The sequence below is a fragment of the Scyliorhinus torazame genome, chromosome 3 (assembly GCF_047496885.1).
Source record: "Scyliorhinus torazame isolate Kashiwa2021f chromosome 3, sScyTor2.1, whole genome shotgun sequence".
Taxonomy (NCBI): Eukaryota; Metazoa; Chordata; class Chondrichthyes; order Carcharhiniformes; family Scyliorhinidae; genus Scyliorhinus; species Scyliorhinus torazame.
Window position 1 is genome coordinate 24,092,124 of NC_092709.1, and position 27,746 is coordinate 24,119,869.

The 27,746-nt window shown below is 52.0% G+C and overlaps 1 protein-coding gene across 7 annotated transcripts in view; it reads left to right on the forward strand.

Moving 5' to 3' along the window:
- The window catches only part of nrg1 (neuregulin 1), a 226,915-nt gene that overhangs the window by 186,166 nt on the left and 13,003 nt on the right, over positions 1–27,746 (forward strand). For 3 of the 7 annotated variants that reach the window (XM_072495411.1, XM_072495408.1, XM_072495413.1), the window contains 3 exons: positions 16,023–16,046; positions 20,184–20,286; positions 26,287–26,413. In XM_072495411.1, coding sequence (XP_072351512.1) covers positions 16,023–16,046; positions 20,184–20,286; positions 26,287–26,413 — 254 coding nt within the window. Of the gene's footprint in view, positions 1–16,022; positions 16,047–18,653; positions 18,851–20,183; positions 20,287–26,286; positions 26,414–27,746 lie in introns of those variants that run through there. The other 4 variants (XM_072495412.1, XM_072495409.1, XM_072495410.1 and 1 more) reach the window with 2 other exon arrangements.

A 27,746-nucleotide genomic window follows, 5' to 3' on the forward strand; every position in this document is an offset into this window, starting at 1 on the left:
TGCAGTAAAAACCCAAATGGTTCACTCATCTCCTGCAGGAAAGGAATCTGCCACCTCTACCTGATCTAGCCAGTATCTGACCTTTGTCTCACACCACATGGTTCATTCCTAATTCCCTCAGGGAAACAAAGGATGCACAATCTTCCCAATATTTCCCTATATGGTATGAAAAGAAAATAAGAACAAATGACAGGGGAATGTCATTTTTCTGCGAAGGCTAATAGTCAGAGTTCCATTCAGGGGCCAAGGCAACCAGACTAAAGGCATTCATCACCGTTCTCACAGTGGGTGGAGAATTTCTTTAGTTCTCCACTGGGCCCTTCCTTGATTGTTTCCCTTGTGCACTGGGTGCCCCTAACATCTTATCCAACTCGTTCCATTGCCTGCGTTCCTTTTGACTCAGACCAATCAGTCTACCAAGCACGAAGGCACAAAATATCCCCCACACCTGCTTGTTCCTTCCTCAGGCCAGAGGAGAGATGTGAGGTGTCAATAATGATATGCTGAGAAAGTTTACCAGTAGAAAAACTGTGTGCATATATACAGGCCATTAGAAAGATGGAGGGTTCCTGAAGACCAAGGGCACGATCGAACGATCACATTGCGCCACGGGATTTACCAGGCTCACAACGCCTCTCGAGATGTAACGAGACCTCGCGAGATGTTGCGATGTGAATCTCATCCATTATGGGCGGGATCACTTTTTGGTAAATCTGCATATTAGACCGAGAGAGCTAGCCTCACTCTAATATTCAGTTTCCCGAGGTACCAGCGGCGTTGGGATCTATCCCCTTCACCTTGGAGACCTTGCGTGAGTCCCATTCAGCACTGATCTCTGCAAACGGCACTCGTGGGGGTCTCCCAGGGGATTGGAGGCCCCCAGGTGCTTGCCCTCTGGACAGGGTGGCACCCTGCCTCTGCCAGCCTGACACCCTGGCAGTGTCACCTGGGTGCCAGCCTGGCATTTCCAAGGTGCCCAGGCAGCACTGCCAGCTGGCTGGGGCACTGCCAGGGTACCAAGTTGGCATTTCCCATACAGTGGCAATAGGGCCAGGGGTGCCCTATGTGGGTTTTGAGGTGGTTGAGGGTGGCTCAGGGACCCCCTCATAACGAGTTGGAGCTGGGGGGGGGGGGTTTGCATCGGGACCTCCAGAGATCGGGATGCCATTTAAAAATGATGTCCTGATCTCTTACTACACTGTTCCGGCGAGCGGAGCTTCTCAATGCAGAAAATGGGGCTATGTGTGGTGTCGGCCATGCATTTCCCACTGAGGACCCCCATTCTAACCCGGGCACAATGTGGTCGTTAAATAGCGTGCTGGTTCTCGGCACTGCAAGCACCGAAAACATATGTCTAAACACGCTCGCAATGGGACTTTGTTCCCATTTGGTTAAATCGCGCCCCAAATCTTTGTGGGTATGGTGTGACATGAATGATGTAAAAGGAATTGGAAACCCCATTCTGGGTGTCTCTTTGTAAGAAGGGTATAAGTACAATGTAAAAAGGGATAGAGCTGCAGTCTAGAGAGGGCCATTTGAAATTGGGGCTTTTTAAAAATGCTGATTAAGTGGCAATGCTTAAAAGGTCTGTAAGGTTATGAAGACGTATAATGAATTGCTGCAAAAAGAGACATTCTGTCAAAGCTTTTCAACTTGCACTCAGTTTGCAAGAATGCCAAAATCTCTAAACAGAACAACAAGTTATGGTATGTAAGAAGAGGATGCTGATTGGTTGGCAAGAATACCAAATTAGCAGTCTCGCCTGTGCAGTACAAATTGTTGTTCCCTTTGAGATTTGGTATTCTTGCAAATCTGTCCTGATGAGTGCAAGATGAAAAGCTTCAACAGTCTGTATCAAATGACTACTTATTATAAAATACCCAGTGGTCAATAGTTTTGCACTAAATAGACAAGATAATAAAAAGAGAGCACAACTTGAAAATGTTGACAAGAAGAATTAAAGGTGAGGTTAGAAAATGAATCCTTAAGGGGAGAGGGGGGAGAATATGGAATTCTCTCTCTCAAACTGAGCCATACATTATTTTAAGAGTGAGCTGGATAATTTGCTAAAATAGGGGTATTAAGAGGGTATAGAGCAAAAAGAAGAATGGGATTAAAGGGGTAGAATTTTAAAGCGAATGGGAAGTGAGGAGGAATATGGGATTAGACTGGGTCTGATGTTAAGGATATAGGGATCAGGCAGGAGAATGGCATTAGGCTGGGTTGTTCACAGAGGGAAAATACTGGGGTGAAGTTTATGGGCAGACTAGTCTGTTTTTTAGCTGTAATATTCTGTGATTCAATGGAGAATAGTGGGCGAAATTCTCCCGAAACAGCGCAATGTCCGCCGACTGGCGGCCAAAATGGCGCCAATCAGACGGGCATCGCGCCGCCCCAAAGGTGCGGAATGCTACGCATCTTTGGGGGCCGAGCCCCAACATTGAGGGGCTAGGCCGACGCCGGAGGAATTTCCGCCCCGCCAGCTGGTGGAAACGGCCTTTGTTGCCCCGCCAGCTGGCGCAGAAATGACATCCCCGGGCGGCGCATGCGCAGTGGAGGGAGTCTCTTCCGCTTCCGCCATGGTGGAGACTGTGGCGGAGGCGGAAGGGAAAGAGTGCCCCCACGGCACAGGCCCGCCCGCGGATCGGTGGGCCCCGATCGCGGGCCAGGCCACTGTGGGGGCACCCCCCGGGGCCAGATCGCCCCGCGCCCCCCCCAGGACTCCGGAGCCCGCCCACGCCGCCTTGTCCTGCCGTTCAAAAGGTGGTTTAATCCACGCCGGCGGGACAGGCAATTTACCGGAGAATCGAGCGGGGGGGACCCGCCAACCGGCGCGGCCCGATTCCCGCCCCCGCTGAATATCCGGTGCCGGAGACTTCGGCAACCGGTGGGGGCGGGATTCACGGCAGCCCCCGGCGATTCTCCAACCTGGCGGGGGGTCGGAGGATGACGCCCAGTATTTTCTCACTTCCGAGAGTAACAATCTTGGAAGACATGAGGAAGTGGGGCTGTGCATGATTGATGCACTGCAATAAATTAATATTCAGAAGCAGGGACAACAACTTTCGGGGAACTAGAGTGGACAACACCAATTTTGTGCAGATATTCCGCATTAGTAACTTATATTCTTAGCAGTTTTCTTGTTATCTCAATTAATACAACACCCATCTCCACTTCTACCTGACCCAAAGAAGCATTAATATCACGGATGTAACGAAGTCATGGGGTGAAATTCAAATGTCGCAGAGGCACAAAATGGGTGGGAGCAGATTGGCTGCCCACTTAGAAGCAAAACTGGCGGTGGGGAGGGGGGGGAATGGGATCAGGCAGTCAACCCTCTATAGCCCATTCCCTGCCAATCCCCAAAATTAATAATCAGCCCTTTCGTCATAATCTAAGGAGTCCAGGAAAGGGGCAAACATTTAGTCATAACTGGCAGTACCTTTTACGCTGTGGAGGCAATTGTAGGAAGGAATCTTGGTATCTGCAGACAGCAGAGCAGCTAAAGGTTTCTTACTGGTGTGTGCAGAGGGGCAAACTAGAGAGATTGTGACTTGCAGATCACAGAGTGTAGGTGTGTAACTCATGCAGCACAGAGCTCCCAGATATTCCCACAGCCTGCAATTCAAATACCCCTGAAAGTGGTTCCCCTAATGGACAGATCCAATCTTTTATTGGAATCAGTGTCCAATGAACAATATAAATGTTTGCAGTTCAACTCTAACAGTAGCAGTCTTAAGAGCATAATCAGGACCTCCAGTGACAGGAGAATAGGCAGTGCTTTGACAGTTTAAAGAAGAACAGGCTCCCTCATGCCATAATGTATTGCAGCGATATTTTGGTGTTTACATTAGAATAGACAGCAAGATTGTGAAGTAATGGACACAAGAATCCTTATCGGGGTTTTCAAATAGCTCCCACTGATCCAGATTGATGATCCTTGCCTGATTTGCGGATACCACCTGGAAGTGGGAGAGGTATGTCACTTTAAAGGGATTCACCAACATGCGAATGGATCATTTATACTCTTAACACCCAATCCATTTTATATCATGGGCCCAGCACAGGCAAAGGAAGGAAGCATATGTACAAGATAATGCTTTAGGGGTGGAGGGTGTCTGTTTTAGCAGAGCTCTTGCTGTGCATGTGACCAGAGATGAGGGGTGGGCAGAGCAGTGTTTGGGTTCAGAGTAAAGAACCAGAGAGAAATGGACAAAGATAGAAGCACCTCGGTAGGGTGGGGGTGGGGGCCAAAGAGGGTGTAAAAGAGGATGACCAGCAGAGGAAGGCAAAGGATGCAGAGTGCTAGGAAGGGGAAAGAGAGAGGGAGAGAAAAAGAGTCAAAAAGACAATGAAGGAAACAAAGGTGATGGCGAAGAGAAACTCTGAGGGAAAGCGACGATAGAAGCGGGAGAGGAATAGTGGAATGTGGATTGGGGAGAGTGAATAATGCTCACGAAGCTGAGGCTTTCAATAGCTGAAGTCTGGATATGCTAATATGAGGCAGAGGAAAAATCGACAGAAATACATTGTTTAGAAATTCGGTGATGGCTCTCAGCAGGTCAGGGTAGGAGTGAACTGGACAATTTTAACCCATAAAGTCAGTGGGCCTATGCAGTGTTCCAAATCTATAATACTACTTGGAGCAAAAAGATAGCTCTATTTGAAGGTAGTTGGAAAACTCAGTATCGTCCTTTTGCAATAACATTCCTGACTTCCTGTTATACTTGAGATTCTCAATCACCCATTTAGTTCTTAGCAAGATCAGAAACAGAGCAGTGATTAGTGCTTAAAAATACATATTATGCTGGTTTACAATTAATATTTTGCAACACAAATAAAACACAGAGGGGAGAATATTTGTAACATTTGGTGCCTCAGCTATTGGTAAATTGCTGTATTAGCGTGTCACTTTACATTATTCAAAACGTCTTTAAAGCTTTCCTGTTCCCTGTTTAGTTGAAAAATATTATTTTTATTTGTTTATGGAATATGAGCAATGTTGGAAAGGCCGACATCCCTGGTTAGTGCTCATCTCTAGTTGCCCTGAGCAGGTGGTGCTGGACCCTCTCCTAGAACCACCACAATCCTTGCAGTGATGTTGCCTTCACAATGGTGTTAGGTAGGGAGCTCCAGCATAAGAAATGCAACAAGCTTTGCTGGCCTGCAAGAGGCTGTGTGTCAGGCCCAGTGCTGAAGACTGGCTGGTATCTGAATATCAGCCTGAGGAAGCATGAAGGAATGCTGAGAGTGTTATGAAGGAAACAACAACTCAGACATCTTGCCTTCCGAAAGCACGATATTGTAACTCCAATCTTCCTGTAGCCTCACAGGCAGAGTGTTATGTTGCTCTGACACAGCCTTAGGCAATAGGCATTCCAACGAGCGCCCAATCATTGTGTTATTACAAAAAACAAAAGGAAAAGGATACGATAAGGGTCCACTAGTTCCAGCCAAATGCAGCTGATAATTCCTCCGTTGCACATTCCAAAGCTCCAAACCTTTCTTTCTTTCTTTATTTTTACAAACAAAATTATTGGGCAGATAGAGCTTGGGTCCAATGTACGTGATAGACATACACAGGATGGCCATGAATGTCCATCTCTTCCGCTGTTCTTTTTGATAGCAATTATTTCATCCACATTTTATTACTTAACTTTATTTTGACCCAGCAGTTCTCCATTAATCTATGAATATTTTTTAATGCCTCAAGGTATGCTGTTATGAATTCTTACATTTTTTGATGGGGGACAGTTTATATAAATCTGTTGCTCTATAATTATATCCTTCAGCCGCTGTAGACACGATGGCTGGGATTCCTTTGAGCTGAAGGGGGTCTTGCCCACGCGTCAGGGAACAAGTGGGGGTACCCCTGTCGGTCCTTGAGGGAAGCCCAGTAGAATCAGGTGTCCTTCAGGCATTGAATTAGCCACCATCACGCCTTCCCTGTTATTGAGGTCCAGCTTGGAGGTCCAGCCAATCAGAGGCTGGCACCGTCACTTACTGCTTGCGCCAGCGGGCGTGGTGGCAGCTGGCGGCAACGCATCCACCAGAGGCCCAGAATTGCCCAGGGACCCCAGGCCTTCGTTCAGGGATAGGGGTCGCAAGAGGGGGGAGGAGGTGGGAGGCAAATCAAAGTAAAGGGGGTAGTTTTCATGGGTCCCTTGAACGGGGGCGCATATCCTCCCACCTTGGTAGGCCACTAACAAAACCCTGGGTTCACTAGGTGGGCCTTTGGAGGCTGAGGGAAAGCCATGCGGCCTCCATTTAATCCCTGAGCCACCACTAAATGGCTCATTAATGAAATCCCACTGCCGGCGTCTGAGAATCCCATGTCAGCCCCTTCCACCCTCCAACTGAAACGGGGGAGGTCTAACCACTGTTGGGAGCCTCCAGTGGGGTCCCTTCCATGATTAAGTGGGCCGAGCCGCCATGTTTGCAGCTGAGACAGGCTACATTAGCACCACCATTAGTGGGAGGGTTTCATTACTGTGCAAGAAAATTTCCATGGGCTGTTCCTGTTATAAATGTGGGCAAAGGAAGGAACTTACAATGGCAATATAAAAATAAGGACACAAATGATTTGCCCATTATTCCCCACCCTTTAATCGCCTTTCACCTGAAAGATGGCACATGATTTAGGCTCACTTTTTGGAATGCTATTGTACCGAGTACCAGTGCACCCCTCACAGACACATTTTAACATTGCCATACTATTTAACAGCTCCACACATGGCACGTGCTGTAAGGTTTCACACAATGATGTGTGTTGATGTTTTGCACATAGCTGACAGACATGGGGCGAAATTCTCCGTTATCGGCGGAAACTCCGCCGATCGGCGCAAAAAACGGCGCAAATCCCACTTGCGTCACGTCATAAAAATGGGCCGATAGTCTGCGGCCCGAAATGGGCTAGCAGCGACGTAACGGGATCCGCGCTTGCGCAGTGGTTCACGCCGTGCAGCGTCATACGCGCTGCACGGCGTGACGGCTCATAAGGCCGCGCAGCTCCCCCCCCACCCGACCGGAACAGCCGACCGCAACACCCGACTTGATGGCTGGCCGTCGCTCAGCCCCGAGGTTCGAGTCACGCGATGTGGAGGCGCTCCTGGATGCGGTGGAGCAGAGGAGGGACGCCCTGTATCCCGGGCACGGCCGCAGAGTTGCCCCACGCCACAGCCGGCGTCTGTGGAGGGAGGTGGCAGAGGCCGTCACCGCTGTGGCCCTGACACCACGGACAGGCACCCAGTGCCACAAGAAGGTGAACGACCTCGTCAGAGCAGGCAGGGTGAGCGTCCCCCATATCCCCCATATCCCCTCTCCCCCAAATCCCCCCCTCCCCCATATCCCCCATATCCCCCCTCCCCCATATCCCCCATATTCCCCCCTCCCCCATATCCCCCCCTCCCCCATATCCCCCATATTCCCCCCTCCCCCATATCCCCATATCCCCCCTCCCCCATATCCCCCCTCCCCCATATCCCCCCCTCCCACATATCCACCCTCCCCCATATCCCCCCTCCCCCATATCCCCCATATCCCCCCTCCCCCATATCCCCCCCTCCCCCATATCCCCCCTCCCCCATATCCCCCATATTCCCCCCTCCCCCATATCCCCCCTCCCCCATATCCCCCCTCCCCCATATCCCCCATATCCCCCCTCCCCCATATCCCCCCTCCCACATATCCCCCATATCCCCCCTCCCCCATATCCCCCATATCCCCCCTCCCCCATATCCCCCCTCCCCCATATCCCCCCTCCCACATATCCCCCATATTCCCCCCTCCCCCATATCCCCCCTCCCCCATATCCCCCATATCCCCCCTCCCCCATATCCCCCATATCCCCCCTCCCCCATATCCCCCATATCCCCTCTCCCCCAAATCCCCCCCTCCCCCATATCCCCCATATCCCCCCTCCCCCATATCCCCCCTCCCCCATATCCCCCATATTCCCCCCTCCCCCATATCCCCCCTCCCCCATATCCCCCCTCCCCCATATCCCCCATATCCCCCCTCCCCCATATCCCCCCTCCCACATATCCCCCATATCCCCCCTCCCCCATATCCCCCATATCCCCCCTCCCCCATATCCCCCCTCCCCCATATCCCCCCTCCCACATATCCCCCATATTCCCCCCTCCCCCATATCCCCCCTCCCCCATATCCCCCATATCCCCCCTCCCCCATATCCCCCCTCCCCCATATCCCCCATATCCCCAAGTGAATCCAGCCCTAACCTTAACCTCTGCAATGCACGCGCAACCGATGGCGTGCATTCATATACCTGCCTAACACTGTTGCCTTTTACCCCTGCCACCACCCCCCCCCCCCCCCCCCCCAGGAGAAGCGCGCACACAACAATAGGGAGCATGTGAGGACTGGAGGAGGGCCCGCTGATGAGAGGCCACTGACCGTACACGAGGAAAGGGCCCTGGAACTGGCTGGCGGACCTGACGACCGGGAGGTTGCTGATGCAGAGGTCGGGGCCCCACGAGCAAGTGAGCCACCAACAGCCCGTCCCCATATCCCCCCTCCCCTATATCCCCCTCTCCCGTATCACCTGATCACTGCCTGATGTCTAACCATGCATGCTTCATTGTGTATCGCAGGACCAAACGTCCAGGCACCCATCCCCGCAGATGCAGACCGCCCGCAGGATGCCCCTCGGAGACCACGGGAGACGGAGAGACCCGAACCCTCCAGCATGCGACGCCCGCAGGATGCCCCTCGGAGACCACGGGAGACGGAGAGACCTGGAGCAACAGGGAGACGACACCCCCGTCACGTGCGGGAGCGACCACCCAGCGATGAGGGGGGCAGCCACAGGCCCCCGTCACATCCGAGCCAGGACACCACTACCCAGGACACCACTATCCAGGACACCCCTACCCGGGACACCACTACCCAGGACACCCCTACCCGGGACAGCACTACCCGGGACAGCACTACCCAGGACACCCCTACCCGGGAAGACGAAATACCGGACAGTGACTCAGAGTGGATGGGTGGAGACGAACCCCCACCCCAAAGTGCCATGGACTCAGAGTGGGACGAAGAGCACGACACAACGCCACTGCTGTCACCAACACCCTCCACCATCGCAGAAACACTCACCACGGTTGGGCACTTTAGTGATGAGGCGTCTGGTACACTCACTGGTGCGCACAACACAGCCGTCCCGGTACAGCAGGTGGAGGTAGGAGCAGCAGAGGGACCGGGCGGTCGGAGGGCAGCCCAGGCCAAGCGAACATCTGCCGCCCAGATGGATCCCGGGTTCCTGCAGTTACCACACCCACACATAGATCCGATGCAACCACCGACACGGAGACGAGCGAATAGGGTGACGGGTGGCTTGCGGCGGCTGCGGTCGCAGGTGGAGGAGTCCACCCGCGTCCAGGAGCTGGGAGTGGTCCCGGTCATGCGTGCCACCCAGGCTGACACCGCACGGGTGGCGTCCGCGGTGGAGGCAATGGGTGCGACGGTGTCAGACATGGGGAACGGTTTGCGAGGCCTGGGGCCTTCCGTGCAGGCGGCGTCTGTGGCCCAGGAAATGGCTGCCCTCTCACAGGAGGCCATGAGCCAGTGCCAGCGCCAGATGGCAGAGGCGCTCAACGCCATAGCCCAGTCTCAGCAGGCCATGGCCCAGTCTCAGCAGGCCATAGCCCAGTCTCAGCAGGCCATGGCCCAGTCTCAGCAGGCCATAGCCCAGTCTCTGCAGGCCATGGCCCAGTCTCTGCAGGCCATGGCCCAGTCTCAGCAGGCCATCGCTGAGGGCATCGGCGCCAGTGGCCATGTGCGAGCTGGCGTCGCACTGTCGCAGACAGGGTTCGACAACCCCCTGGGCTCCATGGCTGCAAACCTGCAGACCCCTGTCGATACCAGCACGGGCCTCCAGGACTGGCAGCGCCAGATGTCGGGGGCGCGTCGGATGGCCAGTCCGTTCGCATCCCCCACCCATGTAGAGGCCTGGGGGCCATCGGGCACCCCGAGGGAGGAGGAGGTGGTGTGGTCCATCCCGGCTCCCTCTGTAGGGGAGGTCCCGGTACACCGCGACACCTCGGACTCCCCCCCTTCCGTCCCAGGTGCATCGGGTGGGCAACGGGCAGGACAGGCTGGCAGCTCGCCATCCCAGTCGCCCGGGCCGCAGCCTGGCCCATCTAGGCCAGGACGCCCCAGGAAACGGCCGCCAAAGGGATCCAGTGTCAGAGGGCAGGAATCACAGGAGTCCACCTCCAGTTCTGCTGTACCGTCTGGGGAACCACGTAGACGTAGTCAAAGGGCCCGTAAGGCCAAACAATTAGACACTGAGTAAGTTGGCACGGGTGCAGGGCACAGATGAGTTTTAGGCGCTAGGGCACGTGCATGAACTCCTTTGGTTATTAAAGTCAATGTTACACCTACCGAAGCTGCCTTTATGCTCTGTCCAAAGTGTGCGGGGGTGTCATGTACGTTGAGCGCAAGTGTGTGTGTGAGGGGTGGTCTTACCTCAGCCCCAGGTGAGTCTGCCCCCTTCCCCCTGGGCCGCCATCAACATCCCCCGGGCAGAGGACGGGACCGTGCGCTGCAGTATCACAGCCGCATGCAGGGATGGTCCGGGTGGATGGTGGTACTGTGGCCATGGGTCAGACATAGTCCAACGATGTAGAGCCAGGAGCTCATCGGAGGCGGGCTGTCATCATTCTCCATGGCCTGCGATAGACACGCGTCCACCCGCAACTGGGTGAGCCCGGCCCGTTGTGCCGCCGGTGGATCGGCAATTGGGAGTGGGGGGGTGGTGTGCATGCGGGTGGGGTGTGTGGGGTTGGGGAGGGGGGTGATGGTGCTGGGTGGATGGATGGGTGGGGGGTGTGGGTGGTCGGCTGTTGTCATGGTGTGCGGTCTGTGGCCATACTACCCGATTCCCACGCCCATCTAGTCAGTGAAGCGGGCGTCTATCAGTCTGTCCCGTGCCCGCTGGGCCAGCCGGTAACGGTGGACAGCCACCCGTCTGTGTCTACCCCGTCTGCCCTGACCATTGCCCCCATCCCCCTCATCTGGGGAGGACTGGGCCTCTTCCTGCTGCTCCTCCACTCCGCCCTCCTCTGCCTGCGGCACATCGCCCCTCTGCTGGGCTATGTTGTGCAGGACGCAGCACACCACAATGATGCGGCCGACCCTATCTGACCGATACTGGAGGGCGCCCCCAGAGAGGTCCAGGCACCTGAAACGCATCTTCAGCACGCCAAAGCACCTCTCGATCACTCCCCTTGTCGCTACATGGGCATCATTGTAGCGGTTCTCCGCCTCATTGCGTGGCCTCCGTATAGGCGTCATCAGCCACGATCGCAATGGGTAGCCCCTGTCGCCCAGCAACCAGCCCCTCAGCCGGGGATGGCGTCCCTCGTACATGCCGGGGATGGATGACCGCGACAACACGAATGAGTCGTGTACACTGCCTGGGTAACGGGCGCAGACGTGCAGGATCATCATGCGGTGGTCGCAGACCACCTGTACGTTCATCGAATAGGTCCCCTTCCTATTAGTGAACACGGCCCTGTTATCTGCAGGTGGCCGCACGGCGACGTGCATCCCATCGATCGCGCCCTGGACCATGGGGAACCCGGCAATGGCAGAGAAGCCCACGGCCCGGGCATCTTGGCTGGCCCGGTCCACGGGGAAGCGGATGTAGCGGTGCGCCATGGCATAAAGGGCATCTGTCACTGCCCGGATGCACCGATGCACCGATGTCTGCGATATGCCGGACAGGTCCCCACTCGGTGCCTGGAATGACCCCGTTGCATAAAAGTTCAGGGCCACCGTAACCTTGACGGACACGGGGAGAGGGTGTCCCCCGCCAGTGCCACGCGGTGACAGGTGTGCCAGCAGGTGGCAGATGTGTGCCACGGTTTCCCGGCTCATCCGGAGTCTCCTCCTGCATTCCCGGTCCGTGAGGTCCTGGTATGACTGCCGGGGCCGGTACACACGGGGCGCCCTCGGGTGCCTCCGTTGCCGTGGGGCCGCGACGTCCTCCTCCCCCTCCTCGTCCTGTCGGTCAGGTGTCCCTCCAGCCTGGGCGGCTGCCGCCTGCCCCTCTGCGGCAGCCTGCGCCGCCTCTCTGGCACGCTCCTCCTCCTCCTCCTCCTCCTCCTCCTCCTCATCCAGGGCAACATAGACATGAGCGGCTGCCACCACGGCGGCCAACATCGCTGGATGATCTGAAAACATGACGACCTGGTGGGGGGGAGGGGAACGACGACATGTCATCATTGCCCATATCCCCTCCTCCCCCCAGCCAGGTGGCATGGACCGCATGGGTCCAACTGTTGGAGGCTGGCACCTGGCCAGGTGGACCAACTCATTTGCCCTCCCATCACCCACCCCGGCACGGACCCCCCCCCGCCCCAACCTCCACCCCAGCACGGACCCCCCCCCCCCAACCTCCACCCCGGCACGGACCCCCTCCACAACCCCCAACCTCCACCCCAGCACGGACCCCCCCCCCCCAACCTCCACCCCGGCACGGACCCCCTCCACAACCCCCAACCTCCACCCCGGCACGGACCCCCTCCACAACCCCCAACCTCCACCCCGGCACGGACCCCCTCCACAACCCCCAACCTCCACCCCGGCACGGACCCCCTCCCCAACCCCCAACCTCCACCCCAGCACGGACCCCCCCCCCCCAACCTCCACCCCGGCACGGACCCCCTCCCCAACCCCCAACCTCCACCCCGGCACGGACCCCCCCCCCCAACCTCCACCCCGGCACGGACCCCCCCCCCCAACCTCCACCCCGGCACGGACCCCCTCCCCAACCCCCAACCTCCACCCCAGCACGGACCCCCCCCCCCCAACCTCCACCCCGGCACGGACCCCCTCCACAACCCCCAACCTCCACCCCGGCACGGACCCCCTCCACAACCTCCACCCCGGCACGGACCCCCTCCCGGCACTCCCCCAGAGCCCAGCCTACTCTAACCACCCCCCCCCCCCCCCCGCCGCACACACACACAAGCCGAGACACACCTCTTCTCAGGCAATCAGTCTGCGGCCACGCCATTTCCTGCCCAGAGCCAACCCCCCAGGCCGTCACTCACCTCCTCGCTGGTCGGCGTGAGCCTGGAGCACCGGGTCACGCCGATGAAAAGGAGGTTTGATTGACGTCGACGTGAACGGTCATCACGTCGACGGGACTTCGGCCCATCCGGAAGGGAGAATATCGGCAGGCCGAAAATCGGCTGCCTTGCGCAGGCCCGTGACATTCTCCGCGGCAGCGGCGCCATTAACGCCCCGCCGACTTTTCTCCCTTCGGAGACTTCGGCGGGGGCGGGGGCGGGATTCACGGCGGCCAACGGCCATTCTCCGACCCGGCGGGGGGTCGGAGAATGACGCCCATGATTTTGTTAGATTGTACTTAGTGTATGTTTTGGTGTTAACCTGCTTCTTGGATCAATGTAGTTTAAGCCAGCAGCTATCCAGAAGAAGAATTCTCCTTCAGTGTGTCCATTTCAGCAAATGTGTCGCTGCATCCTTTGCTGTTGCTGGATTGCCCTGCTGGCTCGGCTAATGCCTGAAATCGAGAATTCAATGCTTCGCTGGTTTTAGAACCATAGCGAGGGTACGGACCAGAAAGAGGCCATTCGGCCCAACGCGTCTGCGCCGGCCAACAAGAGAAAAAAGAAACTAGCCGCTCATCTTAATCCCATTTTCCAGCACCTGTTCTGTAGCCTTGCAGATTCCAGCACGTCACATACAGATCCAGGTACCTTTTTAAATAAGTTGAGTGTTTCGGCCTCAACCACCAACTTAGGCCATGAATTCCAGCCACCCGTCATCATCTGGGTGAAAAGCCTTTCCCCTTGGCCCCTCTAGGGCAGCACGGTAGCATTGTGGATATCACAATTGCTTCACAGCTCCAGGGTCCCAGGTTCGATTCCCGGCTTGGGTCACTGTCTGTGCGGAGTCTGCACATCCTCCCCGTGTGTGTGTAGGTTTCCTCCGGGTGCTCCGGTTTCCTCCCACAGTCCAAAGATGTGCGGGTTAGGTGGATTGGCCATGATAAATTGCCCTTGGTGTCCAAAATTGCCCTTAGTGGGGTTACTAGGTTATGGGGATAGGGTGGAGGTGTTGACCTTGGGTGGGGTGCTCTTTCCAAGAGCCGGTGCAGACTCGATGGGCCGAATGGCCTCCTTCTGCACTGTAAATTCCATGATCTATGATCTACCAATCCTTCTACCAATCACCTTAGTTCTATGCCCCCTGGTAATTGATCCCCCAACTAGGTTAGGTAAAAATTGAAACCAAATTGATTTACTCCCTATTTACTGCCATTGTTACTGTCGTGTTGCATTCCTATTTGAGTGGGACAGCCAATTTATTGGAGTTTACAAGGTAGAAAATATTTTAAGTGGTAGCCTGACAGTAACCAGATAGCTTTAATAGCTGTACCAGTTCTTTAATGCAACTGTCTGTATCCTTTAGTTAGTTGAATGGTGTAGTTTGGTGAGGTTCAGTGAAGGGTTCAGATGTCTGTGAAATGAGTGATGCATGCTGAATCTGTAAATCCCTGGGCTGTGAGCATGCTTCCTTCATGTTTTCGAACGTTCATGCAATTATTATATTGTTCTCCATTTTTGATTACATTTTCCTGACCGCGAACCTGAATGAGCTTTCCTCTCCTGTGATTGTAGTTCTAAGTGTAAATTGGCGCTATCAGCGTATGCATGCTGCAGCATGCCCGCTATTTAACCCTTGCCTTGTTTCTCTTTTCCAACATTACTAATGTATATTGTTAGCGGTGCTCATGCAGGACTGCAGGACCATCTGAGGAAAGTAAAGTTTAGTCCTTCAGACTTGAACTTTGAGGCAAAAAAATTAGGCGGGCATTTTGAAATCACCTTTATTGGGCAATAATTTGCATTTATCTCAACATAATATTTGTTCTGAAGGGCAACTGTTACCAAGATCGTCAACTTTAAATTTGAATTAATAATGCTGAACACCTTTGCACGATGCCTTTTTGAAGTTATCTGAACTCCGTGCGTTTGAAAAAACGGCCTCACGTCAGGCTGGTTACTTACTACCCAACAACCAAGCAGAATTTTCAGGATGTTGAAATGAAGTGCTGGCTGGCTGCAGACACGCTGGGCGGGATTATTCGGCCGTGTCCACCCGGCGACCGGAGAATCCTGCCCGCGGTCAATGGACTTCTCCATTGTCCGCGTCTCGCCCGTGGCGGTTTTGCGGCGAGCAGGGCGGAAGAATGCAGACCGCTGAATTTCAAATTCTGCTTGACGTCCTTCGACCATCCTCCACCATTTGGACTGGTATAGACAATTTCCTTTTGATTTGGAGGGGTTTGGGGGTGGGAGGGGGGGGGGGGTGTGGAGAATGCAACATTTCTTGATGCAACCCAGTGAAAATAAATACCAGAGTGCACCTCAAATTTTTCCTGATCATAAACCTCACTCCTTAAAATGTCACTGTCGTGGACAGTGAGGTGCCACAGACATAAATGTAATTTTTTCGAACTATTTTTACTGGGCCTGTACCCATCGGCAACCAAGTCGGTTATCCAACCAGTAAACCATTTTGTGACGTTCAGATAAACAATGAAAGGCATCGTTCTACCTCAGGAATCGGAAAGAGAACCCAACACCTCCAAAAAAAAACGGAAGTCAGCTGAATATTCCCAAAATGTCCTCGCATCGTTACCAGAAAGTTTTCTTATATTTTATTCCTCCAGACAATTGAATTGCCGACTATATTTTCAAATCTCCGGTGTTTTTTTTCTTCTCCTCCTTGTGCTTGTATAGATGCATTCTGTCTCTCTGAAAAGCATGCACTTTGCACCAGGATAATGCAGCTTATATGAGCACGGTCTCCTCCGGAATGTCGCCACTCGTCTTTGTCTCTCGTGTGCAGGCTCTAATCATGTTACTCGTGTGATTTTTTTTCCCCCCAGTATGTTGTACTGCTCTTCTCTGAAACTTTTTTTCCTTTTTCCCCCCCCTTTTTTTGTCAACTTTCTGCGTTGGCAGAGCATCTTGGGATTGAATTTATGGGTATGGACAAATCATTCCTTTTAACCTGCAGAATAAAACCTGACAGCTGTGACCTGCCTTCAATTCCTAACTCCCGTTTCTCTCCCCTCCCCACCCTGTTGCTTTTGGAAGGGGTGATCAAGCCCATACAGCCTGTCTAGCACTTGGCCGCACTTTTCGTGGGTAGCACGCACAACTTAAAAAGGGAATCATTCTTTCGCCTCCGCCACGGAAACTTCATTTGTGCAATGGGAGCAAGCCATTCAATCCCCTCGAACCCTGCTCCACCATTCAATTAGATCATGACCAATCACCAGCTCGATCGCACAGTTTCGATTTGGATTTGACTTCTAACGCCTAATTGCAGCCTCTTGAGGAGTGTTTTTTTTAAATCAATTCAAAATAAATAAAGCCTGTGACAGAACTAGTCCATTGATTGTTTAAGTGCAATGCTACCTTTCTGATACAGATTGATTATGGCTAAGGCATTCCTTTACTAAATTTAAGGCCAAATTTTAATTTGTGTGATAAAACAGGAGCTGGTGTAGCTATCAAAGGGGAAACTTCTGAAGTGAGTTACTGAGAAATTCTAACAATGCTCTCTTTCTTGGAGTCAGCATGAATATTTCTGTCGTTTCCTCATCACATATTTCAGTGTCACAAAATGAGGAGTTGAACCATAAAGGTGTGTGGATTCTGAAATAACAGATACCGTGATGCAAAATTATTTAAAGATCAACTGCATAACCAAAATACAAAACTGGGCAGCTTTTATTCCAGTTGGCATTCCCAATTCCAGCTCCCAAAGGGAACCGAACAAACATTGAACACACCTAGCAACTCTGACACTCTCCTTGGGCGGCACATTGGCACAGTGGTTAGCACCGCTGCCTACGGCGCTGAGGATCCGGGTTCGAATCCCGGCCCTGGGTCACGGTCTGTGTGGAGTTTGCAAATTCTCCCCGTGTCTGCGTGGTGCTTCACCCCCACAACCTAAAGATGTGCAGGTTAGGTGGATTGGCCACGCTAAATTGCCCCTTTAAAAAAAAAAGAAACTTTGAAACTCTCCTTTCTCCCTTTGGTTAGATGTTTCTTGCATTTTGTAAAAATTTTGCACAATTTAACTGGTATTTCTCCGTCACTCAAATCTGGAACAAATAAGTTAGCTGATAATGGCCTCAAAATCGAAGCTTGTGACCTGCCAGTGAGAGTGGTCTAATTCTGCCTCAAATGGAAATAGGTTCAATTTATAGGGATAATAAACACTCTATAAAATGTAAATGATATTTCTGGCTGAAGATTTCAATAATAGAAAGTGATCTTTACTGACTGGCTAGATTCTATGTTCAAATCTTTGGAGAGTTCAAAAGATCTTTCCACCCAACACCATCCATCCCCCTCCAAACCTCCCTACCCTGTTTAATTTAACTCTAAGTTCAAACATTTATTGCCACTAATTTAGGCCAATTTGAACCCACTTTGGAAATAAAAGCAACTTGCAATTAAATGACGTGTACTCCCATTGACCAGCACACGATTGCACAGCCTGATGTCTTGTAATTTATTATCCCTTTCAGGGCTGTAGCAAGCCCCCAGCGCATAATGGGAATCCTCTTCTGGATTCCCATTTTGCTGTCAAGGGAGGCACACGGTGTTCCCAAAAGAACCAGCCTTGAGCATGTTTAGCTGATTAGTGTGGATGTACAGGACAAGGCCATCAACAGGCGTCCTTCCAACAATTCCCCCAAAATCGGGAACTGCAAACAATGGAGAAGCAACAGATTACATGATCTAGATTCCTTCCTCTTTGGTTCCAGAAGGCCTGAGGAAATTGTGCAAGGCACTTATGAAAATACATGCTGTTTCAATTGAAGACATTTCTAAACACAGCCTTTGACTACGGCAATAAGCCTGTAGATGATAGCTGGTGAGGGATGAAGTAAATAAAAATGCTTGATTTGATTGAAATCACCTTCATTTTTATCTTCATTGTTACATTTTTACCCTTTTGAAAAGTATCCAAGTAACTTGTGCTTCATTTATGTGCTGGTTCAGTCGGTCGGTGGTTATGTGGTGTGGGGCGTCCCTTCAAATTTTGCTTCGATCACTCTCTTCCAATACTTCTGTGTTTTATTTTCCACTGTCAAGCATGCTATGCCAGGCCAACTGTTGACTCCTTAACCTGAAACTACTTTTTAAAATCAACATCTCCACCTTTCTGGCATCTTTTTTTTTTTCTTTCTCCCCCCCTTCCCCCCCCCCCCCCCCCCCCCACCCCAAAAAAAATACATGTCACTCGCTGCCTCGGCGAATTAGTTTTCCAGAATAACCCCAGTTGAATTGATGTTTAGTCTTGTATGGACTTGGTGTTGACCTATCTGTCGTGACGTCCCATGTTGTTATTGTAAATAGCAGGATGGCAATTGGCCAGCTGTGCAGGAAAAGAGACGAACCAGGCTGACAACGTCAACAACAAAAAGGAATCACAGCCAGTTGTTGAGAAAATGACACTCTTTTGTGCAAATGAAAATCAGGAAGAATTTGAAGTATTTATAAAAGTTCCTGTACTGGTAAAAATATCCCCCCCCCACCCCTACTTATACTTCAGATTCTAGTCAGTTTTCTTTTGAGGTTTGCTACCCATCCTAGCCGCTACCCCTTTTTCACGAATTGGCCAAACCATAGTATCCGAAAGTAATAATAAATGCGGAACAAATCTGGCTAAGCCGGAAAGGTTAATGAGATCTGCGCAAGGAACTGGATGAATGCTTTGCTGAGCTCCGGAAGACCTGCTTAGCAACAGACACCAGACTGCGTGCCTTAAGGTACAAAATGCCTGACAATCATTGCTATTTTGTTCCTCAATCTACCTCTAGTCGCGATTGATGCTTTTGTTTTCCTAGACGATACGCATTTTATTTCCCAGAGCGTCCTACAGAAAACACGTACTCATCAATCTGGCTCAGGAGAAACTTCAGATTTTTGTCCTGATTTTCCCAAAATGAACCATTTTAATAACAAACATTTGGTTCAAAATAATTTATCTGTAACTCAAGCATTCCTGGTCCTGTCAGCTGGTCTCTATTCTGACATTTACTTCAAAGGTGTTTTGCTCAGTGATGTTTCTCTGTCGGTGATGTCGGCCCAAGGTGGTGGGGTGGGTAGGAGGGAGGTAGGACATGTTCCCACTGAACAAGGTCGAAAGAAAAAAGACTGTTTCTTCAACACCCGCTGCCTCTCCCTGTTGGCTAACCGTACGCCGATGAAGCCAGCTCCAAGGAGGAGCTGAGGAAATATGAACAAAATGCTCAAAAATTATAGCTAATGAATTGTTTCAAACATTCACATATTGTGCAGAAAATGAATCAATGGATTTTCTGTAAATTAATTTGGCGTGTTATTGATACGGCGGGAAACATCAGTGAGCAATCACCCAATAACAATTTAACTCCAGTTTGATGTATAATTGTCAAGAATGTGTTTTTTTCTAAAGTTGGACTGCAGGAGTTCAAAAAGGCAATGTCTGGCTTATTTGTTGCTTTTTCTATTGATTTGTTATTTAATCATGTGCTTCAGCAAAAGACTTGAAACATGGATGTGTTCTTGATTGGAAATGGCACACATTGATACAAGGAAATGCTTGGAATGACACTTACAATCGAGAACATTGGCAAGTATTTACATGTATGGAGCTGTGCTCATTTTCAAAAGACCGACAAATCTCGCGACAGATTACACTCTTGCCAGCTGGTGTGCCCGGTTCTTGGCAGGGCTCGCACATGTGTCTTCACGTGTTCCTTTTTGGTCATCAATGCCTGTGGTCATGAGTGTCGATACGGCAACTACAATTACAGGACCAGTTTTAAATATAAAACTGTGTCTGTTCCACGCTTCTGCTGAGGCACAGCGTGAATCCAAAGAAATTAAAATGAAACAGAATGCTTTTGGCTAAGCTGAGAATTGCCTTTTTTTCCAAATTGCCGTGAGCTTCCATTTTGTGTGCGTTAATTGCCCTTGAGAGTACAAAGCAGGTGGAAAATGGAAACTGTACGAGCAATTGCTCCTCATCGACAGAGCGAAATGATTACACTTTCATGGCATGTTGGCTGCACAGCATACCTCCGGCTGTAACCTGCTGTTTTCTGCTTCTCTCTCCAGAAGCTGAGGAGCTGTACCAGAAGCGAGTGCTAACGATAACAGGAATCTGCATTGCCCTCCTAGTGGTTGGCATCATGTGTGTGGTGGCGTACTGCAAGACAAAGTAATCCAAAGTTTCATTATTTCAAACCCAAGATAGAACCTGATCGGCACTAATTCATTTCTCCTGTTCTTTCCTCCCTCCAAGTGAATTATTTTCTCCGATTCGGCCATTAGCTCAGCGCTTCAATAATCTGGCGCCTGTATTTAAAGGCCGCCCCTGCGCACGGTCAGCACACTTAAAGTCAGAGGGAGCCGCTGGGAAGTCATGGCTGACAAACCTAAAAGCATATTGCCCCAGCGATCCCTTCCCTCCCTTCAGCCCTTCATTGAAGCCTGTGTCCAGGCAGCACAAGGCACAGCAGCTGTGGAGACTTGGCTGTGATCGCCCTCCCTCACCCCACCCCCACCATCAGCCCCACCTCCCAAAGACATGGAGCTGCTCCGCAAACACTGCACCAGTTTGAGTGCTATCAACTTGGAGCTCCCCTCGGAATTCTGCTCACCACTCCTTTTGAGTCCAGTCGTACACCTTGGGCGGGATTCTCCGACCCCCCGCCGGGTCAGAGAATCGCCGGGGGCTGGCGTGAATCCCGCCCCCCGCCGGTTGCCGAGTTCTCCGCACCGGATATTCGGCGGGGGCGGGAATCGCGCCGCGCCGGCTGGCGCCCCCCCCCCCCCGGCAATTCTCCGGCCCGGATGGGCCGAAGTCCCGCTGCTGGAACGCCTGTCCCGCCGGCGTGGATTAATTAAACCACCTCTCTTACCGGCGGGACAAGGCGGCACGGGCGGGCTCCGGTGTCCTGGGGGGGGGGATCTGGCCCCGGGGGATGCCCCCACGGTGGCCTGGCCCGCGATCGGGGCCCACCGATCCGCGGGCGGGCCTGTGCCGTGGGGGCACTCTTTTCCTTCCGCCTTCGCCATGGTCTCCACCATGGCGGAGGCGGAAGAGACCCCCCTCCACTGCGCATGCGCGGGGATGCCGTGAGCGACCGCTTACGCTCCCGCGCATGCGCCGCCCGGCAAAGTCAGTTTCGCGCCAGCTGGTGGGGCACCAAAGGCCTTTCCCGCCAGCTGGCGTGGCGGAAATCAGTCCGGCGCGGGCCTAGCCCCTCAAGGTTAGGGCTCGGCCGCTCAAGATGCGGAGGATTCCGCACCTTTGGGGCGGCGCGATGCGAGACTGATTCGCGCCGTTTTTGGCGCCGGTCGGCAGACATCGCGCTGATTGCGGCGAATTCCGCCCCTTGTCCCTCTGTCATCATGATACCGGGGGAGTTCCATTTGACATGGGGACAAAATTCCAGCATATGGCCCCATAGGACCATAAGACACAGGAGCTGAATTAGGCCACTTGGCCCATCGAGTCTGCTCCACCATTCAATCATGGCTGATACGTTTCTCATCCCCATTCTCCTGCCTTCTCCCCATAACCCCTGATCCCCTTATTAATCAGGAACCTATCTATCTCTGTCTTAAAGACACTCAGTGAATTGGCCTCCACAGCCTTCTGCGGCAAAGAGTTCCACAGATTCACCACCCTCTGGCTGAAGAGATTCCCCCTCATCTCATTTCCCCATTTAGAAAATAGACTATGCCTAAATTCCTCCTTCCAAAGTGCATAACCTCACACTTCCCCACATTATATTTCATTTGCCACTTCATTGCCCACTCTCCCAGCTTGTCCAAGTCCTTCTGCAGCCCCCTTGCTTCCTCAATAGTACCTGTCCTTCTACAGATCTCTGCCATAATGATACGAAAATATATAATGCTGGATTCTCCGGTTTCCCAGCCGCGTGTTCACGGCGCATTGTTCCCTGGCCGGGGTATTCAATATTCACACCCCTTGTCAATGGGATTTCCCATTGAAGCCACTCCACGATCCCAGGAAACCCGTGAGCATGGCTGAGCTGCCGATGGGAAATGAGAATCGGCCATTCGAATGACATTCCCAACATTGCACGATGGGAAATGCGACCCGCCACTAATAGGGGGGAGGGAATGATGGCGTCCTGCATTTACGCCGCCGTGGAACATGCCCAGGGCTTTCTCGTGATATTTTCCACTGTCGCCGCCAAACATGCCTGCCACGATCGAGCGTAGCTAAACACGGCACTGAGGATAAAATGGAACATACAATTGCAAAGCAAATAGGAGACTTGGTGATGAAGTTCAATTTCACACTGACCCTTCTGTTGAAGTGTCAAGAGTTGAAACCTAACCCAAACTCTCTCCTTGTTAACTGAAAAGGTTTTGTCAGCATGAATCCAGAGCTTGAGATAGTCCATGACTTGCATTAATTGGAAATGAGGCAGAAGGATGGCAAGGGTGGGAAATGAAACATAAAGAAAAAGACAAGCAAGTGGATTTTTCTGAGGTTGGAATGAAGCATTACGGGCAGCACGGTAGCACAGTTGCTTCACGGCTCCAGGGTCCCAGGTTCAATTCCTGACTTGGGTCACTGTCTTCGAGGAGTCTGCACGTTCTCCCCGTGTCTGCGTGGGTTTCCACCGGGTGCTCCGGTTTCCTCCCACAGTCCAGAATGTGCAGGTTAGGTGAATTGGCTATGCTAAACTGCCCTTAGTGTCCAAAAAGGTTAGGTGGGGTTACTGGGGTGGAGGTGTGGGCTTAGGTAGGGTGATCTTTCCAGGAGCCGGCACAGAGTCGATGGGCCGAATGGCCTCCTTCTGCACTGTAAATTCTATGATTATTTGGAAAGTAGAAGGAGCCTGTACCATCCAACTAATAGTGGTGTTGCCTACCTGGGAGCTTGACGCTTTGGTGTTCCTAGTGAGAATCTGCTCCACACCCCAGTTTTGGCATGCTTCATCTCGATGAGCACAATATTGATTTTCACTGTTTCTTTAGAGAAAAGGAAACAAGGGCTGAATGATATAATTTGAGGGTTACGAAAGGAGACAAGCATTAAGAATGGCATTGCCAGAAACCTGAGAGCAGGTGACCCATTCAATGCACCTAGTCTCTGTCCTCTTTCTTCTCCCTGGAAAATGGTTTGTAGCCACAAATGCATCTGAAGGAGTGTTTTTTTTTCCAGATCAATACAGTTTGAAATTTGATCAAAAGTTGGTTTTGGAATAGGGGGTGAGGGGAGCCATTGACGGGGCACAAAATGGGCACCAGTAGATTGACCATCCTTTGAAGACTATGGAAAGGAATATTGGGCAGATTGGAAAATGGGAAGCCAACCCTCAATTGTGTAGTCTCCACCAACGTCACATTTTATCTGTAAATCAGCACCAGAGGGCATGAACCCGATTACCATGAATTTTCATAAATCTGAATATTCTTAAATAGTTTTACACTATAACGTCTGCCCACACTGGAGCGTGCCCCCCCCCCCCTCCCTGCAATGGCATGACACCATGCCAGCGTGAATCACTGCTGGTTTTCGAAAACATAAAGACAGTCGTGATGACTATGCTGGGGGCGTGGAGGGGAGTATAGCCCCCGAGTGGTGAGGGACATGAGGCACTGCCCCCTTGCACCCTGGCACTGCCAAGTTGGCACTGCCAGGGTGCCAGAGGCAGACCCAGTTTGGCACTGCCAGGGTCAGGGCCAGGTTGGCACTGCCAGCGGTGCGCCCTCTGGGGGAAGCCCCATTGAGGGTTCACCTTATGCGTGTGGGGGGGGGGGGTCTGATAGTTGTTGGGGAAGGGTTGTGCGTGCGTTGGGGTGGGCCGGAGACTGTGGAGGAGAGTGGGGGCACTGCCAGTGACCGGGAGCTAGGTGGTGTGGAGCTGTGCCAGTGAAGTGTGTGGGAGGGAGTGCCCCGATGCTGGCAGGGATTGGGATGGGAGAGGTGGTTTCCCTTCCCCTTGGGGGGGGGTTCCGATCTCAGCAGAGGGATCACAATCTCCATGGGGGGTGGAGGTGTCCTGATCTCCATTGGGGAGGGGTCCCGATCTCCGTGAGGGTGGCGTAGACCCGATTTCCATTGGGGGAGGCGAGGGTCCCGATCTCCATCGGGGGTCCCTGATCTCCGTGGGAGGATGTGATCTCTATGGAGTGGCCCTGATCTCCATACGGGGGCTCTGATCTCCATACGGGGGCCCTGATCTCCATAAGGGGGCCCTGACCTCCATACGGGGGCCCTGATCTCCATACGGGGGTCCTGATCTCCGTGGGGGATGGTCCCAATCTCCACTGGAGAAGGAGGCCCTTTATTGTAAGTTTAAGATCAGGGTACCCATTAAAATGGTGCCCTAATCTCAGAATTCCAGCTTTGCCAGGGTGTTTATGCCCCACCCCCCAGCTGGCTGCGTGATCTTTGCCAGCGCTTCGAAATTGCAGAGTGCCGTTTGATCAGGCGAGAAATTACTTCTCTGAATCCAGCGAGTTTCACACAGCTTTTCATGCCTGAGCCAACACTCTGAGCAATTTTGATAAAATCCTGCCTGTTGCTTGTCATAGAATTTACAGTGCAGAAGGAGGCCATTCAGCCCATTGAGTCTGCACCGGCTCTTGGAAAGAGCACCCCACCCAGGGTCAACACCTCCACCCAACACGAAGGGGAATTTTGGACACTAAGAGCAATTTATCATGGCCAATCCACCTAACCTGCACATCTTTGGACTGTGGGAGGAAACCGGAGCACCCGGAGGAAACCCACGCAGAAACGGGGAGGATGTGCAGACTCCGCAGACAGTGACCCAAGCCGGAATCGAACCTGGGACCCTGGAGCTGTGAAGCAATTGTGCTAGCCACAATGCTACCGCGCTGTCTCCCACAATGGTCAGGCATTAGGCTGCCTGCCCACCTCATAGCTTGTGCGGAGCCAGTGATTGAAGGGACTGAAGAACCTGGTGGAATTCAAAGTACTTAAGGGGAGAAAAGGAAAGTTTTTAAGTAAAAATAAGACACTTCCACTTGTGGGCGAGTCCAAAACTAGAGGATACAAATGTGAGAGCATCACACCTAGATCCAAAAAATAATTCAGGAGCGACCTCGAGACCCAGAGAGCATTTGGCGTTTACTGGCCTTTGGAGTAGTTGGAAAAAAAACAGCGTAGATGCCTTTACGTACTTAAGAAATGGAAGCAGGAATATGGCATTCAGCCCATCGAGCCTGCTCTGCTATTTGATAAGATCATGGATGATCTGATTGTGGGCGACTCCACTTGCCCATTCACACACCCCCACTCCCCCCCCCACTCCCCATAACCCTCGACTCCCTTGTTAATCAAAAATCTAACTGTTCAAGGAGCATGAGGGACAAGGTGGAGAAAGGTAGTTAGAATCATAGAATTTACAGTGTAGAAGGAGGCCATTCAACCCGCCAAGTCTGCACTGGCCCTTGGAAAGAGCACCCTACTTAAGCCCACATCTCCACCCTATCCCCGGAACCCAGTAACCCCATCTAAGCTTTTTGGACACTAAGGGCAATTTAATATGGCCAATCCACCTAACCTGCACATCTTTGGACTGTGGGAGGAAACCGGAGCACCCGGAGGAAACCCACGCAGACACGGGGGGAGAACGTGCAGACTCCGCACAGACAATGACCCCAGCCGGGAATTGAACCTGGGACCCTGGAGCTGTGAAGCAGCAGTGCTAACCACTGTGCTACCGTGCCACCCAGGATTATGGTAGGAGCTACCTTATGTGGAGCATAAACACCAGTGAAGACCAGTTGGGCCTGTGTCTGTGTTGTAGGTGTTACGTAATTCCTTGCACTTCGAGCTAAAGTATTTGGGTTGAAATTGCTTTTGGAGAGTTTCTTCTGCAAATGTACTCCACAATCTGTGCCATGTAGCACTGGCTGCAAACGGCAGTATGTTTTCAGTCAGCACACAACCCTCCATTCACTTGGTTCTTTCCAATATTTATTTTGAGAAACAGTTGGTTTGAACAGGAAGCACAGGAAGGATTCAATAAGAGCCATATTTAAAGGGCTGGGAATTAAAGTCGAGTGCTACGCTGGCACAGCAGAAAATGAGTGTCACAACTTCATAGCTGGAGTTTGAATCCTTCTGATATAAAGGATTCCATGTCCATGAATTGACCTTTGTTCCTGTCTCTGATTGTATTGCTTCTGTCACCCAACACAGAAAACAGCGGAAAAAGCTGCATGATCGGCTAAGACAGAGTCTCCGCTCTGAGCGAAACAACATGGTAAATCTGGTAAATGGACCCCACCACACAAATCCTCCGGCAGACAATGTTCAGTTGGCAAATGTAAGTTGAGTTGGTATCAGGGACCCCAACCTAGCATAAACTGTATTGCATCAGTGTGACTGTGCATTGCAATATAGCTTTACCAACATTCAACTAGTGTCACTGGGGTTTTTCTCAGCAATGCGTCCTGTGAGTTACAGAATGCTCCTGATAAGAAGTGACTCTGTTGTAGTGTTGCTGTCCACGCTGCCAAATTGTCGAGCAGATTTCAAATCACAGGCACTTATCCCTGATCAAAGTTTGCACTCACACAATCACTGCAAGTTACATTTGGTGCTTCAACGTCTGACTATTACTCGCACGAACATCTGAATTAAAAGTATGGGTGGGAACATTCTGCCCCTTTCAAGACTGCTGCATCATTCAGTAAGATCGTGGCAGATCTGATTGTGGTCTCGGCTCCACATTCACACCCACCTCCGATAATCTTAGACTCTCTTGTTAGTCGAGTATGCCTTAAAGATATTAATTGATCCTGTCTCCACCATTCTCTGCGAAAGCGAGTTCCAAAGATTCACAACCTTCTGAGAGAAAAAAAATTCTTCATGTCTCCATGGGAGACCCCTTATTTTTAAACTGTGCCCTATAGTTCTAGTCTCTCGCACAAGGGGAAACATCCTTTCAGTATCCACCCAGACAACTTCTCTCAGGATCTTATATATTTCATTAAAATCACGGGCGGAATTCTCCCATCCCCCAGCCACCTGTTTCCCGGTCACACAGTGTCCGCTGGCGGCGGGATCCTGTACTCTCAACGCTTGTCAATGGGATTTCCCATTGAGGTCACCCCACGCCGCCGGGATACCCACAGGTGGGGGGCTGTGTTGCCGGCTGGAGAATTTGGGCCCACGTCTCATTCTTCTGAACTCCAGTGGATACAGTCCCAGCCTGTCAAACCTTTCTTCATAAGGTAACCGCACCCCTTCCCCCCCCCCCCCCCCCCCCCCCTCCTCCCCACCTTCCTTTCCCAATCCCCTGCCGTCCCTGGTACCAGTCGAGTGAACCTACATCTTCTCCAGTTTCTTCAGATAGGCCATAAGGGATAATGTAACTCCTTCACCAGTATGCAGCAAGAATGAGTGCCCTTAATCAGAAGGAATGGTTGCTGACTGCAGAAGTTCTAAGAACAATTAATCTCTGTGGGTGTGCTGCAGCATCTTCTGGGACTGGCTGTACAGTAACTGAGGTCAGACTACCATCAAGGGCTTCATTGTAATAGGCAGAGGCCATCTGTTTCACCAGTGGATGTGCCGCAGATTTAACAGTTGAGTTGGCAAAAACACTAGATACAATTTGGAAGTGTGCAAGGAAAAGTCAGTGCTGTATCCGATTA